Consider the following 15320-nt stretch of genomic DNA (forward strand, 5'->3'; position numbering starts at 1 on the left):
GACTTTCCCTCTGCGCTCTTACAGTCTCTGGCGGGGCCTGAGAATTAAGTTGACCTAAGACAGATTAACAGGAGAGAAGCATACACATTTTACTATTACAGATATATGGGCGCCAGTAACTAAACTATATGGGAGGCTAAAGGAAGATAAGGGTCATTTTATAAGGTTTGTTTGTACTGATTTATCTCAGCCCATTTTCCCCTTCTCTGGTGATAAAGATGTTTCTCTCCTCCTCCTACAGAGAGCACATCTTTCACATGGCAGTTTTGTCTCTCGCTTGAAGGAAGAAAGGGGGCAGTCAGAACAATCCTCTATCAAAGTGGTGGGCTTTGGGCATAGTCTGCTACCCTTCATCATCCAGCTGATTAGTAGCAAAACGAGAACTAGAAGCTGGCCCTCCTCACTCGTCTGCGGGTCTGTGGCTACATCTATTTCTGCCTTGTGTCACTCTGAGCTAGTATCTCCCGCATATCTGCGCAGCCCTGGGCCCTGTGCAAGGCCTCTGGGTTTACTGATGTATCAACGTTGCCATTCCGATTTTGTGGACAGTGAGGGTCAGAGAGGCCCAGTAGATTAGCAAATGGCACTTTCATGTGCTTCAGCCTAAAACCATGCCCTAGGTAACACTGCAATTTTGATCAGGAGTCAGAAACCTCGATCCAGAAAGACTGATTTTCTCATGGCCGCTCAGTGGAGCTGACTCTGCACCCCTCCCCCCTCCCCCGTGTAGCTGCTGTGACACGTGGGATACGCTCTAGGGAATAGCTTCCCCTCGGCTCTGCTCACCTAGATGCTGGGGGGGGGGGTGCTCCTGAAATAAGCCTTGTAGGACAGAGAAGACTAAAGACAGGACATTTTATACTTTAAACTGAACCTTTCAAAAAATGTACCAACCTCTCTGGGACCACCTTGGATGGGCTTTTGTGATGCCTCCCAGGGCTACTTGCTTCTCTTAGATGCTGCTGAGACCTACAGGTAATGTTAATACGGAAAACTCTAAAGTGATCTAACCTTGGTCCACTTTTTCATCAAAATCATCTCATCCTCATCTTGTTCATGGTCCTGCTGCAGGTAAAGACACAGCACCCAGCTTCAGAGGAGCAAGGTTCTGGATTTATTTGGACTGACTGGGGAATATCCTTTAGAAAGAAGATTCTAAAAAGTGATTCCAAATGTGACCTGCTGACTTCCCCTCTCATGGTGCCTCAGGCCAATGGGATAGGAGAGGCCTGGTCTTAGAGGCTGTTGTTAGCCCAAACCAAATGTGAATCCTGGTCATGACGAAGCATCGGGCACCCTTGGGAGAACATTCTCTACACACGCTTAAGTATCTGGTCAAGAACACCAACAAGTTCATAATCATTTATTGTAACTCACTCAGAGTTTATACACTTTTAATGGCAAAATAACACTGTTAAACACCTGCTGGATGAAGAACTTCATTATGACAATCTCCTATTGGCATCACTTCTTTTTCAGAAATTAAAAAATTTAATTTTAAATCCTACATCCTTCCTAAAAAGATCCATCTTCGAAGGGCTCCAGTGCCAACACCCAAGCCGTTCTTTCGCTCCACCATCTAACACAAAGGGCGCGCTGTCCCGTTAATTCAACATGCTCTTTACAAGGCAACGTAATACACAAAAATCGTTAATCCAAAAGATACATAATGATCACTTTATATTTTACTGCAAAATCAATGAAGGCCGCATGCAGGTGAAGCATTAATAGACACTGAGTTCAAGATAACTGTTGGTTGTTAAAATCGGAAGGCCTGGTGTGGAAAATTAATATGCTTATTTAGCAGAAGCAGCCAAAGTACATGCATCAGTGGCTGGGATCAACTGGAATACAAATTAGATATCTAAACATTGAAATGAGAGCTTAATTTGAGCTTAATTTGATGTCTGGCATGTCTGAGTTATACACCTTTGAAATGACAATAGCAAAGAGAACAAAATCAAACACCTAAACAGGCATTGATTTATGGGTCGGCTGGGCATACAGCTCGGGATACAAAACTAGCTGAGCCGTGAACAGATCTCTTTGGAAGCAAAGATAGTGGTGCATCAACAAACTGTAAAAGGGGGGGGGGGGGGTAAGAGAGCCATCTCCTGTAGTCTTTATTTTTTAAAAATGTTCAATTCTCTAAGTTAAAAAACAACGAAAACACACAATGATTACAAAACAAAAACTTTCTTCAGTTACTACTTAGACCCCCTCTTTCGCCTGCTACCCTGCGTCTCTGTTCCTTCAGCTAGTGTGTTTAAAAACAATGCCGGGGTAGTTATAGAAAAGAAAACGCTCTCCTGAATCACACTGAAGAATATGCAATTCCTTCATCCTGTCAGGGTTAACGTTAGGTACAAGCACAGGACAATGTATGTTTGACATGTTGTAGCTACAGAGAATAAATCACATGTCCACGATCTAATGTTAAATCATGATTACATTGACTTAAATTTTTTTTTCATTGATAGCTGGATCTTGACTTTGAGACAAAGTCAAAAAATTCCTAAACCACATAGATTCCACTCCCTCCCACCCTCTGCCCTCTCCCATGATCCAATGAGCAAGAGAACTATAGTGACAGAAGGCATGAACCAATGCGTCAACGATGGACGTGTCGGGGGGCGGCCCCAGGCTCAAGCGCTGCCATCTCCAGTCCTGGCTTTCCGGGCCTCGATCATTGGCTTGGTGGCCCGTTTGCGGTCAGTTGCCAGCCCCAGCCAGCACATGATGTCAATGAACCAGGTGGTTGGGTTGAAATTTAAGCCAAATTCACTTGCAGAGTAGTCAAAGGGAAAGGTGTGGTGGTAATTGTGGAAGCCTTCACCTGGAAGACAAAATGAGCCTTGAAATAAACCACTCATCACCTCTCTGCACAGCTTTTTTAAGTCACTCACTGACTGAGGGTCTACCATGGGCAAGACACTGTGCCAGGCTCCTTAGACAGCAAAAGACTTGGTTCCTGCCCTTAGGAAGCTTTATTTAGTTGGCTAGAAAAATTAACGTAAACAAAATAACAATAAAGTTATCAGCATAAAGTCACAAGATAATTGTCCTCTATGAATGGAGACATGCAACCATGACTTCAGAGCTGTACTTCTGAAGCTAAATGCTAAATAGCTGGCAACAGATCATCATTTTGATGTATATTCATAAAAGGAAAATAGCCTCTGTGGACCGGAGTGATTGGAGCAAGACCTTGGGAGAGCTTGGAACAAATATGAGAACCATTCAAATAGGTAAGTAAATCACAGAGTTGGTTCGTTAAGTATCCAAAATCTGCCTATATATTATTCCATCCCTCCCAGGGAGTAGCTTTTTCTCCTTTTTGTTGAAGTGTTTTCAGGAGGGATAGAGGTACCTCAGAGCTTCTTTCATTTGACTTTTTAAAATAGCTTCATTGAGATATAACTCATCATAGAATTTATCCATTTAAAGTATACAATGTAATGGTTTATAGAACATTCAGAGGTGTGCATCCATCACCACAATGAGTTATAATATTTTCATTAGCTAAAAGGAAACCCTAAAGCCTGCAGCTGTCACCTCCAACCACCCCCACCCCTACTTTCTGTCTCTGTGGTGGTTAATTTTGTGTGTCAACCCGATGGGCCAAGGGATGGCCATTAAACATTATCCTAGGTGTGTCTGTGGGAGTGTTTCTGGATGAGATTGACATTTGAATTACTGGACTCAGTAGAGTAGATCACTTTCCCCAATGCAGGTGGGTTTCATCCAACCCATGAAGGGCCTGAATAGAACAAATGGTGGAGGAGGAAGGAATTTGCCCCGTTTTTCCTGACTCACTGATTGAACTGAAACATCTCTCATCTCCTGCCCTTGGGTTGGAATTTACACCATTGGTTCCCTTGGTTTTCAGGTCTTGGTACTTAATTAGACCACTGGCTGTCCTGGGTCTCCAGCTTATGAGCTTCTTGGCCTCCACAATACTGTGAGCTAAATCCTCATAATAAATCAATCAATCTTTCTGTCTATCTATGTATATAAACCATAGAATATATCTATGTTCATATACATATTTTACTGTTTCTATATATAGGGAAATTTATTATGAGGACTATCACACACACACACACACACACACACACACACACACACACACACACAGTTTCTGTTTCTCCGGAGAACCCTGACTAATACAATCTCTATACATTTGCCTATTCTGAACATTTCATACAAATGAAATCCTACAATATGTAATCCTACGAGACTGGATTCTTTCACTTAGCATAATGTTTTCAAGGTGTGGCAGGTATCCACATTTCAATTCTTTTTACAGAGATATACCACTCACTGAGCCACTGTATTTATACAGTTGTATTTATCCATTCATCAGTTGATGGACAGTTGGATTATTTCCATTTTTTAGCCATTACAAATAATGTTGAGTATTCATATACAAGTTTTTGTGCACACATATGTTTTCATTTCTCTTAGGTATAAATCTAGGACTAGAGTTGCTGGGTTATATAGTAACTGTTTTTAACCATTTGAAGAGCTGCCAGATTCTTCCTTCACTCAAGGGGCTATGGGCATCATACAGTTCCTCTGTCGACCACATTTGAAGGGTTCTGCTCCTCAGTGAGTACGTCAGGTGGACTGTCTGCGGGCTGCAGTTCTGTTAACTTAGGTCTTCTTTACTCTGCCCCTCCACCTTGGTCATTTTTAGTTTTTTCCTGGACTAGGGTACAGTATAGAGACGTCCCCCTCCCCCGTTTTCAGAAACAGTCACTGGTCCGTACAACTGGGTATAACAAGAGCCTTCCAAGGACCTTTATGAAGAAAATTGACTGGAAGCCCGGTGTGGACCTGGGGAGACCTAAAACCAACACCCAGCTTCTCAGGGCGCATGCCGTGGCCGCATCCTTGGGTTTCCTGGACCACCTTCTCTATATGAAATGGTTAAGTCTCTCTTGTCCCCACTCATGTCTGCTCTTGGGGTCGGTGTTAGCGTGGCTCCCGATCACAGGCCTTCTAGAAGATGAAGGCTGACAGGAGGAGAAAGCAATAGGAGGGCCAGGAGACTCTCCTGTGTTCCAAGGCGCTTCTCTCTGCTTATCCGGCCACCCCACAGCTACATTCGGTGCTCATTCCACCTTACATTGCTCTTGTCAATGAAAGGGTATTAAACGGAAAACCCTAACAACGAGGGGGTAGGAACTCCTCACTGGGTGATGCAAAGATCATTTCTGTCCAACAGTAGGAAGTTCTCTTCCTGGGTTTGAGCTTTGTGCTCAAGGCTCTGCTTACCAAGGAGCCTGACTGCTTCTATAAACTAAAGCTATAGTTAATATTTATTCATCACCTACTGTGTGCCAGCCACAGTGCTAAGTGCTTTAAGAGGATGAACTCCTGTAATCCTCACCCCTCTGAGCTATGTTAATCTCTATTTTAAGTAAAGATGTAAAGGCATAGAAGGAACAAGTAAGTTGCCTAAGACCATATGGTTAGTAATAAAAACATCACTGGAAGTTCATTTTGTGCTAAGTACTGCAAATGCTATGTATTAATTTATCTAACCCTCCAACAACCCCAGGAGGAGGTAAATGCTACTATTATCCCCACCTGATAGATGAGAACATGAGGTGGGGGGGGGCCAGCTAGCTTGCCCAGACAGCAAGTGAAGGAACCAGGGCTCCGCCAAACTTGTTGGACCCCAGAAGCCTCGCTCTTAACCATTTTGTGGTACCATGAGATGCCACGATCTCATTTCTTCCCATCTCCTTCTTTGAAGGCTGTTTGCTATGGTCAGCCAAAGGATGGGACAGCTGGGGCTGGAGGGGTCTGGGCAGCTGAGGGAAAAGCCCACTGCTACTCTCCTGTAGGTACATTTCCACGGCAAAAATAAATAGCTACTAATTACTGATCACCTGCTATGTGCCAGGTACTGTACCAAGCAATTTACATAGACAAGTATCTCAGTTAATCCTTGCAACATTCTAGAGAGAAGACATTGCTATTCCCGTTTCACAGGTAAGACGATACATCAGAGGTTGAGGTGACTTGTCCCTGAGCCAGGATTCTAACGCCAAAGGCCCGAGTTCATTCCGCTCCACTCCACTGCCTCTCTTTGCAGAGTCCACACACTAAAAATCAAGCTGCCATTGTCCCCCTTGGCTCTCGCACCCCTACTCACCAATGGCGCCCAGCGTGACCAGAGGGTTCTGCCGAGGGCTGATGTGCTTGTCGTAGGGCCGGTTCCCATACATGTGGGCGGCGCTGTTGACCAGCCAGGTGACGTTGAGTGAGATGGCGTAGCGCAGGACGGAGGCCAGGAAGTAGGAGTTCCACAGACTCTCTCCCCAGAGACACCAAGGCACCAGCGTGGGGACCACGAAGCACATGAGCACCACGGAGATCTTATAGTACCTGGAAGGCAGGTATTGTGCTGTCAGTGGTGCCTGCTGAGGGTGCGGGGGAAATGCTGAGCAAGCTATAGGAAGTCAGCAACTGTGCTGGTCAGCAACGCCCACCCTTTGTGTCTGAGGAGTGCCCTGTTGTGTGCCACTCTGTGCAGGGCCGCAGACACAGATGCTCCAAGGTCTAGCCCGTAACACGAATTTGAGAATTAGGACAAGTAGAGTGCCCTTGGGAGTGGTCGGGCCTGTAGCATATTTCAAGGGAATTTCAATGTAGAATGATGAACGCTGTGCTGGTGAAGCCCACCTGTCTTAGAGCTGCACTGGCCCTATAGCCACCAGTTTGACAGCTCCTAGCCAGTCCTCCTATCAGCCAATCAACCTGATAATCAGGCTTTCTCGAATAGTTTCCAGAAGTATTCAGCCTGGCCGGTGTGGTTTGGTTGGTTGGAGTATTGTCCTGAACACTGAAGGGTCACGGGTTCAATTCCCAGTCAGGGCACTTACCCATGTTGTGGGTTCGATCCCTGGTTGGGGTGTGTACATGAGGCAACCGATCAATGTTTCTCTCTCTCTCCCTCTCTCTTCCTCTCTCTCAAATCGATGGGGGGAAGAAAGAAATATTCAGTATATCTGGAATAATTCTCAGGCACGTGATTCTGTGCTAACTTAGCTTGGTAAAAAAGGAAATAACCCTCTCCCCAAAATGTTCTCTGTCCATTAAAGATTACATCCCAAACCAGCATTAAAAATAAACATTAAGTATAGGAACAGGCATGGCCACAAAAAAGTAATCTTTAAAAGGAAACCATCAATAGTTTGATTTCTGCAAACATTTACTGAGCACCTACTATAAGCCAGGCCCTGAGTGCTGGTGACACAAAAACAAACTCAACACAATCCCTGGTGCAGGCTTCAGTCCAGTGGAACCACTGTGCCTGTCCTCCGGCCATGTAGGAGCAGCCCTGTGCGGGGCCGGAGAGGGGCTCTGGCAGGAAAGTGTCTAAAGCCCCCTGTTCACAGCAGTTCCCTCTCCGGCCTCCACCGGCTGGTCAAGCTTCTGGCCGCTGTTAGGAAGCATGTGGATCAGTCTGGGGGTGGCACGAAGTGAGATGCAGCAGGTGGAAGGCTTTGACTTGCATCCAGATTTGATTCTGGGTGTTGAACAGGCCTCTTTTTATCCTTTCACGCTCCTTTTGTGCACAGTTGGATGGTTCCCCGAACACAGGGCGTGAGGCGAGGGCTGTATGTGGGTATTATGTTTGGGGACGTGAGCTCACACTACAGGAGTGGGCACCTGGGAAGAATGGGATGAGGAAGGAGGAAGCCAAGCCCAGGGTGCCCACTGCTGCGGGCAACTGAAGTTGGACCTTGAGGGGCAGGTTCTGTTCTCTCAGGGCATAAAAAAGGGACTACAGGGATGCCCCACGGGGGATGTTGGCTCCCTCACACTTCCAGGCTTGCTTGGGTCAGAATGGCTGCGTGTGCTCCTCAGACACCTCGGGCACAGGTGGCAAAGAAGCTGGAGCAAGAGGGAAGGAATAAGCGGGACACAGCAGCAGCCAGGAGCTGCCAGACTGCGGACACATGGTGAACTGCTCGCTGTAAACCGTCAACCCACCCACTCCCCACAGGCCCTGTCTTTTCTCCTCCAGCACTGTGTATCCAAGCGCCCTAATCGGATGCATTTGCCATCTCTCCATTAGGGGATGACTGACGGCTCTGTGACATGCTGTAACCAGACAGTCGGGGGGACGGAGGTCCTAAGATCTGCTCTCAGGCGAGAAGGACGAGCGCACAGTGGACCACTGCAGCCTGGTCAGGGGCCGGCTCTGTGCCCAGGAGGGACAGCTGCGCTCCACGGAGACTGAGCCTCACACCGCCTGAGTTTTCCGTTAGTGGCCAACCTTTATCAGAGCTGTTAATAAGTTAGAGGTTCTTCCCCCGAGACCCAGAAAGAAAAGGAGAGCTTTTTGTAACGTTTCTGGTTTGAGGATTTGGGGTTTTTGTTTGTTTTTTCCTCTTCAGTATCTATTCATTAAAAAACTAGCTGTTGGCTAAAATTTATTACAGTAGATGCATGTGGAGAATAAATAAGAACAAAATATGCAGATGCTTGTTCATATAATTTTTCCCACTCCACTTTTTAAAAGTAAAATGTTAAGCTACTACAGAAGAAGAAGAAGAAGAAGAAGAAGAAGAAGAAGAAGAAGAAGAAGAAGAAGAAGAAGAAGAAGAAGAAGAGGAAGAGGAAGAGGAAGAGGAAGAGGAAGAGGAAGAAGAAGAAGAAGAAGAAGAAGAAGAAGAAGAAGAAGACAGCAGTACAGCTGAGCAAGGTGCTGCTGGGTTACACCTGTGCCAGCAGGCGGCTGCGACAAGGACTGGAGTGAAAAGATGGGCTGAGTCCAACCCAGGTAGTAATCATAACAGCTCACGGGGTTCTTGCGAGGATCACATCCTAATAACTAACATACACGGTGTTCTTACTGTGTAGCAGGACTACTCTCAGACCTTATGAGCAATGACTCATTTCATTTGTTGATAACACTCTAGGAGGAACGGATCATTCCTGTGCCATTTTACAGATGGGGAAGTTGAGCAATTGAAAGGTGCTGGCCCAAGGTCACAAGACTAATACGTTGTAGGACCAAGATTCAAATCCAGGCAGAAACACTCTGGAGACCATCGTGCTGTTCTACTTTGGAAATGAAAGCATGTATGCAAGCATGTTTTGCACATTGCTAGCTGTACATAAGTATCGGTTCCCACACGATAACTGCTTTTATTGGACAACATATTAACCCAGTGCCCATTTTCCAGTCACTGGGTGGCAAGACGGCTGCATTTTAGTGGAAAGAGGGTCCCTGGGAGGTCAGATGAGTGGCTGTGGTTGGAGAGGCAAAGACAACAGACAGCAAAGGGATGGGTGGTCTTACAGTGGGCTCCCCAGGCACAGGCAGAGGCTTCTAGGAGTGCTCTCGAGAGATACCTGTGTAGAAGGGTGGAAGACAGGATTGGGCCCACAATGAGTTACAGCAGAATAAGTGGGGAGCTCAGGGGCCAGATGACCCTTCACAGTTGTTCCGAACTGAGTGGTGTCCTGCATCATGCAGCCATTGGGCTCAGGGTGACCCTGGAAGGGGTGACCCCTTGGGTAAAGCAGCTCCGTGTGGGCCAGGGCCATCCATTCCCAGTACGGACAGAAGCCGGAGGGTGAGAGCACCGCCAAAGAGGGGATCTGGGCGAAGCACGCAGGCACCCGCCCAGGGCCCCAGGAACTGGGGGTGAGCACATGAAGAGGCTGGCTCTCTGCAGGGAAAATGGAAGACATGCTCAGAGCCCAAGAATGCTGCTGCTGCTCCTTGTTTGCACCTGGGGAGGAGAGCGAGCAGCTGAACGTTGCCAACAGAAGGCGTTTTGCTACTTAAGCAGCTTTGTCCCTTCCTCTACTCTGGGTGACAACCCAGGATCTTTGAAAAGAGCTTCTCCTAGTTCTGTTCTCAGCCCCTCGTTTTGTTCCTGAAAAGAAGAAAAATAAAATGTACTGAGGACTTGCTCTGTGCTGGGGCACCAGGCTAAGTATGTCAGGGGACCCCCTCGGCTTAAAGAGGTGCCAGGCCCTTGCTCTGCCTGGCCCGATGGAATCCCCCTTCTGGGTCTGACCGGTCGCAGGACTCACCTCCCACCCATGCCCTGGCCCTGCCTCCTCCCTCTGAGCTGTTCAGGAAAGCCACTGCCTGCCTGGGCTCTGCTTCCAGACTGCCCCCCCCCCCCCAGGGGAGGGCCCATGGCCAGCAATGTGGCTTCGCAGGTGGGAGGAGAAAAGGCCTGGCTTTCACCTCCTGGCACAACCACTGTCCAGCCAAATTTCCTCTTCCTCAAGCAAAAAAAAAAAAAAAAAAAGACACTCTTTAAAAATCACTGCCCTTATTGTAACAAAGCTTTAGCAGATCTAATTACAGGGCTCTCTGATCACTCTCCCTGTATTCCACCAGGAGCCCTCTGCGTTTGCCGTGATGGACGAGAGGAAGGGATTTTTAGGTGCGTCTGGGCGGGACTGCCCGAGAGGCAGGTCGTGATGCTGATTACTGTAAAAGGTCTCCCCAGCAATTTCAGACACACTCCGCATGTCTCCCCACGTAGCCCAGTCCCCCTTCCGTCCCTCTGCCTGCCCCTCCTCTCGAGCAGCTGGTCTGCATTTCATTACAGTCACTGGCCTTCTTGCCTCAAACAAGTGCTGAGATGGCTTCCGACCTCCCTGCTTGAAAACACTCAAATCTGGACGCCCTCGCCAAGGGTCCACAGAGCAGCGCCAAAAAGCCTCCAGCACCTAATCCCTCCTCCTTCAGAAGATTTTTCTTCAACTGGTGGTAGAGAGGCAGGCTGGAGAGGGGCCAATGATATTGCTCTGTCTTTTTGCCAAATGGTATTTTTATGTTGTAAAGCATCGTGGAATATTTAGCTACCCAACTCTTCCTAGCTGTGTGATGTTGAGTAAATTATTTAATCGCACTGAAGCTCAGATTTCTCCACTGTAAAAGGCAGTGCTAACAAATGTATTGAGTGCCTATTATGTGCCAGGTACCTTCCTAGCAGTGGAAATACAAAATAAACAAAACAGACAAAACCCCCTGTCCTAAGAGAACAGGGGTATTCTGGTAGGGAAGTTTTTTGCTCTTTTTAAAAATATTTTTTAATTGATTTTTTAGAGAGAGAGGAAGGGAGAGAGAGAGAAACATCGATGTGAGAGAAACATCTATCGGCTGCCTCCTGCACGCCCCCTACTGGGGATCAAGCCCACAACCCGGGCATGTGCCCTGACCAGGAATCGAACTGGGACCTCTCAGTCCACAGGATGATGCTCAATCCACTGAGCCACGCCAGCCGGGCGGGAAGTTGTTTTTATACATATTTTAATGTAGGAAAGACAGTGAATAAAATGAACAATATATTCAGCATGTTAGTAGTAAATACTAAGAAAAAGTAAAGCAGAGAAAGAATATGAAGTCTGGGTAGGGTGTCGAGGGAAGGCCTACTGACACAATAGCTTTTGAGTAAAGACTTGAAGGAAGTGAGAAGCTCGTCATAGGCTAAATGGTGCAGAGGATTCCAGGCAAAGGAAGCCACACGGCCAAAGACCCTGAACCAGGAGCCCCCTGCATCTACGGCAACTCTTCCCCAGCCTGACTGACCTGCTGTTTCCAGATAGCAGTGAACATCACCTACTCTTGGAGGATTTCCTTGGTCTCCTTGGACCAGGGGCCCAGCACACTGTTCCTACAGCTTGCTGTATTTCTCAGCTCTCGGTATTCGTACTTGCTGGCTGAGGGCCCCGACTACACACTGGAATCAATTAGACAAACATTTAAAAATGACTGATGATGGGAACTCACTGCAGACCACCTGAATCCAACTGAATCAGAATGTCTGGTCTGGGCACCGATATTTTTAAAGCTTCTCCATTGTAAACATCGACGACACCTCCCTGTGAGCTACCCCATCCTCTCCTGCTTGCTGGAACAGACGGGTCTTGTGCATATATCTGTCTACCCTCCTTGCAGCCATGTCCTGCAGGAAAATGGACACAGCACAGGGCGCAGGTCCTGACTGATCTGAGACAGCCGTGGTGATCTCATTCACTTTACCAATAATTAATTAAGAATCGGCCGTAGTGGCCAAAAAGATATGAGGGAAAGGATGGCTATACTTTTTAAAAAGGGAAATAAATGTTGGTGAAAATGTAGGCATGGCTGGTGGGAATGTGAAATGGTGCAGCTGCCTTGGCTGGTTTGGCTCCGTGGTTAGAGCCCAGCCCATGGACTGAAAGGTGCTGGGTTCAGTTCCAGTCAAGGGCACGAACTTGGGTTGCACGTTCAATCCCTGACCCTGGTCGGGTTTGCGTGGGAGGCAACCAATCAATGTGTCTCTCTCACGTTGATTTTTTTCTCTCTCTCTCTCTTTCACTCTCTCTACAAAAAATCAATGAAAAAAATATCCTTGGGTGAGGATTAACAAAAGTAAATAAAATGGTGCAGCTGCTGCAGAAAACAGTTTGGCACCTTCTCGAAAGGTTAAACCCCTAACTACCACACGATCCAGCAAATCCATCTCTGGGTACGTATTCAAAAGAATGGAGAGCAGGGACCTGAACAGATGTTTGTACAGCAGTGTTCACAGAAACATCATTCATGATAGCCAAAAGGTAAAAACAACCCAAGTGTCCATCAACAGATGAATGGATAAACAAAAAGTTGTATATACATCCAGTGGAATATTTTTCGACTATCAAAAGGAATGAAATTTTGACATATGCCGCAACCTAGATGAACCTTGGAAACATGCTTAGTGAAATCAACCAGACACAGAAAGACAAATATTGTTAGTATTCCACTTACATGAGGTACCTATAACAGGCAATTTCATAGAGACAGAAAGTAGACTAGAGGTTACTAGGAGGTAGAGGGAAGGGGAAGAGGAAAGGAAGTTATTGTTTAATGGATACAGTTTTTGTTGGGAATGATGAAAAAGTGTCGGGTATAGACAGGGACGATGGTTATGCAACATGTGAACGTACTTAATGCCACAGACTTATATACTTATGAATGGTTAAAATGATAAATATCATATGTATATATTTTACCATAATAGAGAGAGAGAGAGAGATGGACTATTTCCCTCAACACTAGAAAGAGCACACAGGCACAGATGCTTCTCTTTTTCACAGTGACACCCAGACCCGCTACAGTCATCTCGTAACTGGGACGGGAAGGAGCTGCGACACATAGCCTATCCCTTAGGTTGACAGCAGGAAGACGGAAAGGTCCCTGAATAAGCTGTGGGGCCACTGAACTAACCAATTCTAGGTCTGCTCTGTCCCTGATGTCTCACCCTGGGCAAGCCAGCTGAGTCGAGGTCTCTGTGGAGGAGCTCAAAGTGTCCAAGTCCTCGTAGACTGTAGGGGACACTACGACGTGCCCTCCAGACCACTCCGTATTGGAGGAGTCAGTCTTCCAGTCACAGGCAGTGCTGCCTGTGCCAGAGGTCACGCCCTGCCCAAATGACCGTGCCCAGAGACTGACCAATAGGGGCAGTCATCCACTGCCTGGACCTAGTCCTACTGGCCCAGCTCTCGATGACTCTGAACTGTCATCAGTGTCCACCGCAGGGCTGGCCAAGGCCTCCACTGAGACCAATCAAAGTCCAGCTGCTTCCCTTACCCCATCCTGTTTCCGTTCTTCTTCCCAGTAAACTTTCTACAATGTAATATCCGTCCCAGAGCCAGCTTCTGGGGTAACCGGACAGGAACACGGATGTACAGGCCAGCCAAGTCCAGCACCAAGCCAGACTCTCCGGTGTGCAGCCAGCACTCACACAGAGCAGGCACTCCTAAGTATCTGTAGAATGATTAAATGAAGGATACTTTTGTTTAAAAAGTAAGAGTTCTCAACTTCTCAGGAAATAAAAACACTGCAGGGACTTCAGTAGAGCAAAGACTGTAAGAGGAAAAAAATGCCAAGTTTTAAAAAAAACAACCCACAAACCACACAGTAAGTGTGCAGCCTACTTTTGGGCTCCTCATTAGCTGCTTATGCCTTGGACTGGTGCCAGGGCAGGACAGTGGCTATGGAGCCAACCACTTTACTAGAGACCTTCCTGCTCATCAGGACCCAACCCCTGCGAGGCTTTCTACCTCTGGTTTCAATAAATGGTTCCTGAACATGAGCTTCTAGGTCACTCTCTGAGCTGTCAGAGAGAGAGTTAAAATTTTGGCAATAGTTAAGATTAATAGACACTCTAACAGGTTTGGTCTTGGTTTGGAATGTGAGTGGCTTCTCCTCTGTCTCTCTGTGAACATTCACACTCTGAGAACAAAGAAGACTCCTAAAATCATCAAGGGACAGAAAGAAAGGGGTAAGGACTAGAGAAAAGAGGTGGTATGACCCCAGAACAACCAAGGAAGCGTAGCTCTGCTCCACAGAATTGAAACTAGGGACCCGCATTGAACCCAAAACACAAAAGCCAAAACACTCAAGCTCACTCTGTAGGTAACTTGGGAGCAGCTTTCCGTAGCTTTAAGGTGACAGCATATGAACAGATCCACAGCGGGTGTTGGAAACCTGCCCACACCCACCACCTCCCAATTCCTCATCATACCAACCCCACAACCAGGAAGGTGCTCAAGACTGAGTCCACACAGTCAAATGCCATCGCACCCCTCATGGCCCATTCAAGTCGCTTCAGCCACAGGACACAAATATCGACATGGGCTCAGACCTTTCAACTTCATCGACGATTTGAGGACTATCCTCATTTCTATAAACCAGATCATGATACAGATAACTGAACCATTAAAAATGGCCCTGAGACCAAAAATGTGTTCAATGGAAAAGGAAAGATTTGGGATTTCATAGATAATTTTTTTAAAGGTCTGAGTGTGATAAGCATCTCAAAACTCTCGTTTTTCTTTGGATGAAAAAGAAACTGCTGTTCTGTCTGTAAGCATCTCCTGTTGCTTGACGGCCCTAAGCACTGCCCTCCATAGCTGGTGGCGTGGGAGATGCTGACAGTGAAATCTGTTAGAGCCCGAGGAAGGGGAAATGACCTGTCGACTTCCAAGGGGGGTAGCCCTAGGGAATGTGGAGAGAAGCAAACTCCACAATGGGTGAGAGAGAAATTACAGCTACACAAATGTACTGCAATGGTGAACAATGAGCTGTCACTAGCATCTTGATTAAACATGTCTGGTTTTGTGATTTCATTTAAAGCCTAGCTAGAAATTCATTTTCCCTGCAATTTTTGCATCTTGGAGGGGACCAGACAAAATCATCTGGATGCTTACTATAAACATTTCTTTAGAGGACAGAGGATATATCCTGGCAATTTGTAAATGCAGGGAACATTCTCTCCCTCCGGCCCCTCTGGTTCTGCCCA

General features: G+C 46.8%; 1 protein-coding gene across 1 annotated transcript in view; it reads right to left on the reverse strand.

The window, feature by feature from the left end:
• Positions 1-2118: 2118 nt before the first annotated feature.
• SCD5 (stearoyl-CoA desaturase 5) overlaps positions 2119-15320 on the reverse strand; it is a 151659-nt gene continuing 138457 nt past the window's right edge. Inside the window, exons 4-5 of the mRNA XM_036273765.1 lie at positions 6167-6399; positions 2119-2836 (exon numbers count right to left, since the gene is read on the reverse strand). Coding sequence (XP_036129658.1) covers positions 2646-2836; positions 6167-6399 — 424 coding nt within the window. The 3' untranslated portion in view covers positions 2119-2645. The remainder of the gene's footprint in view (positions 2837-6166; positions 6400-15320) is intronic.

The sequence above is a fragment of the Molossus molossus genome, unplaced genomic scaffold, assembly GCF_014108415.1.
Source record: "Molossus molossus isolate mMolMol1 unplaced genomic scaffold, mMolMol1.p scaffold_m16_p_1, whole genome shotgun sequence".
Lineage (NCBI taxonomy): Eukaryota > Metazoa > Chordata > Mammalia > Chiroptera > Molossidae > Molossus > Molossus molossus.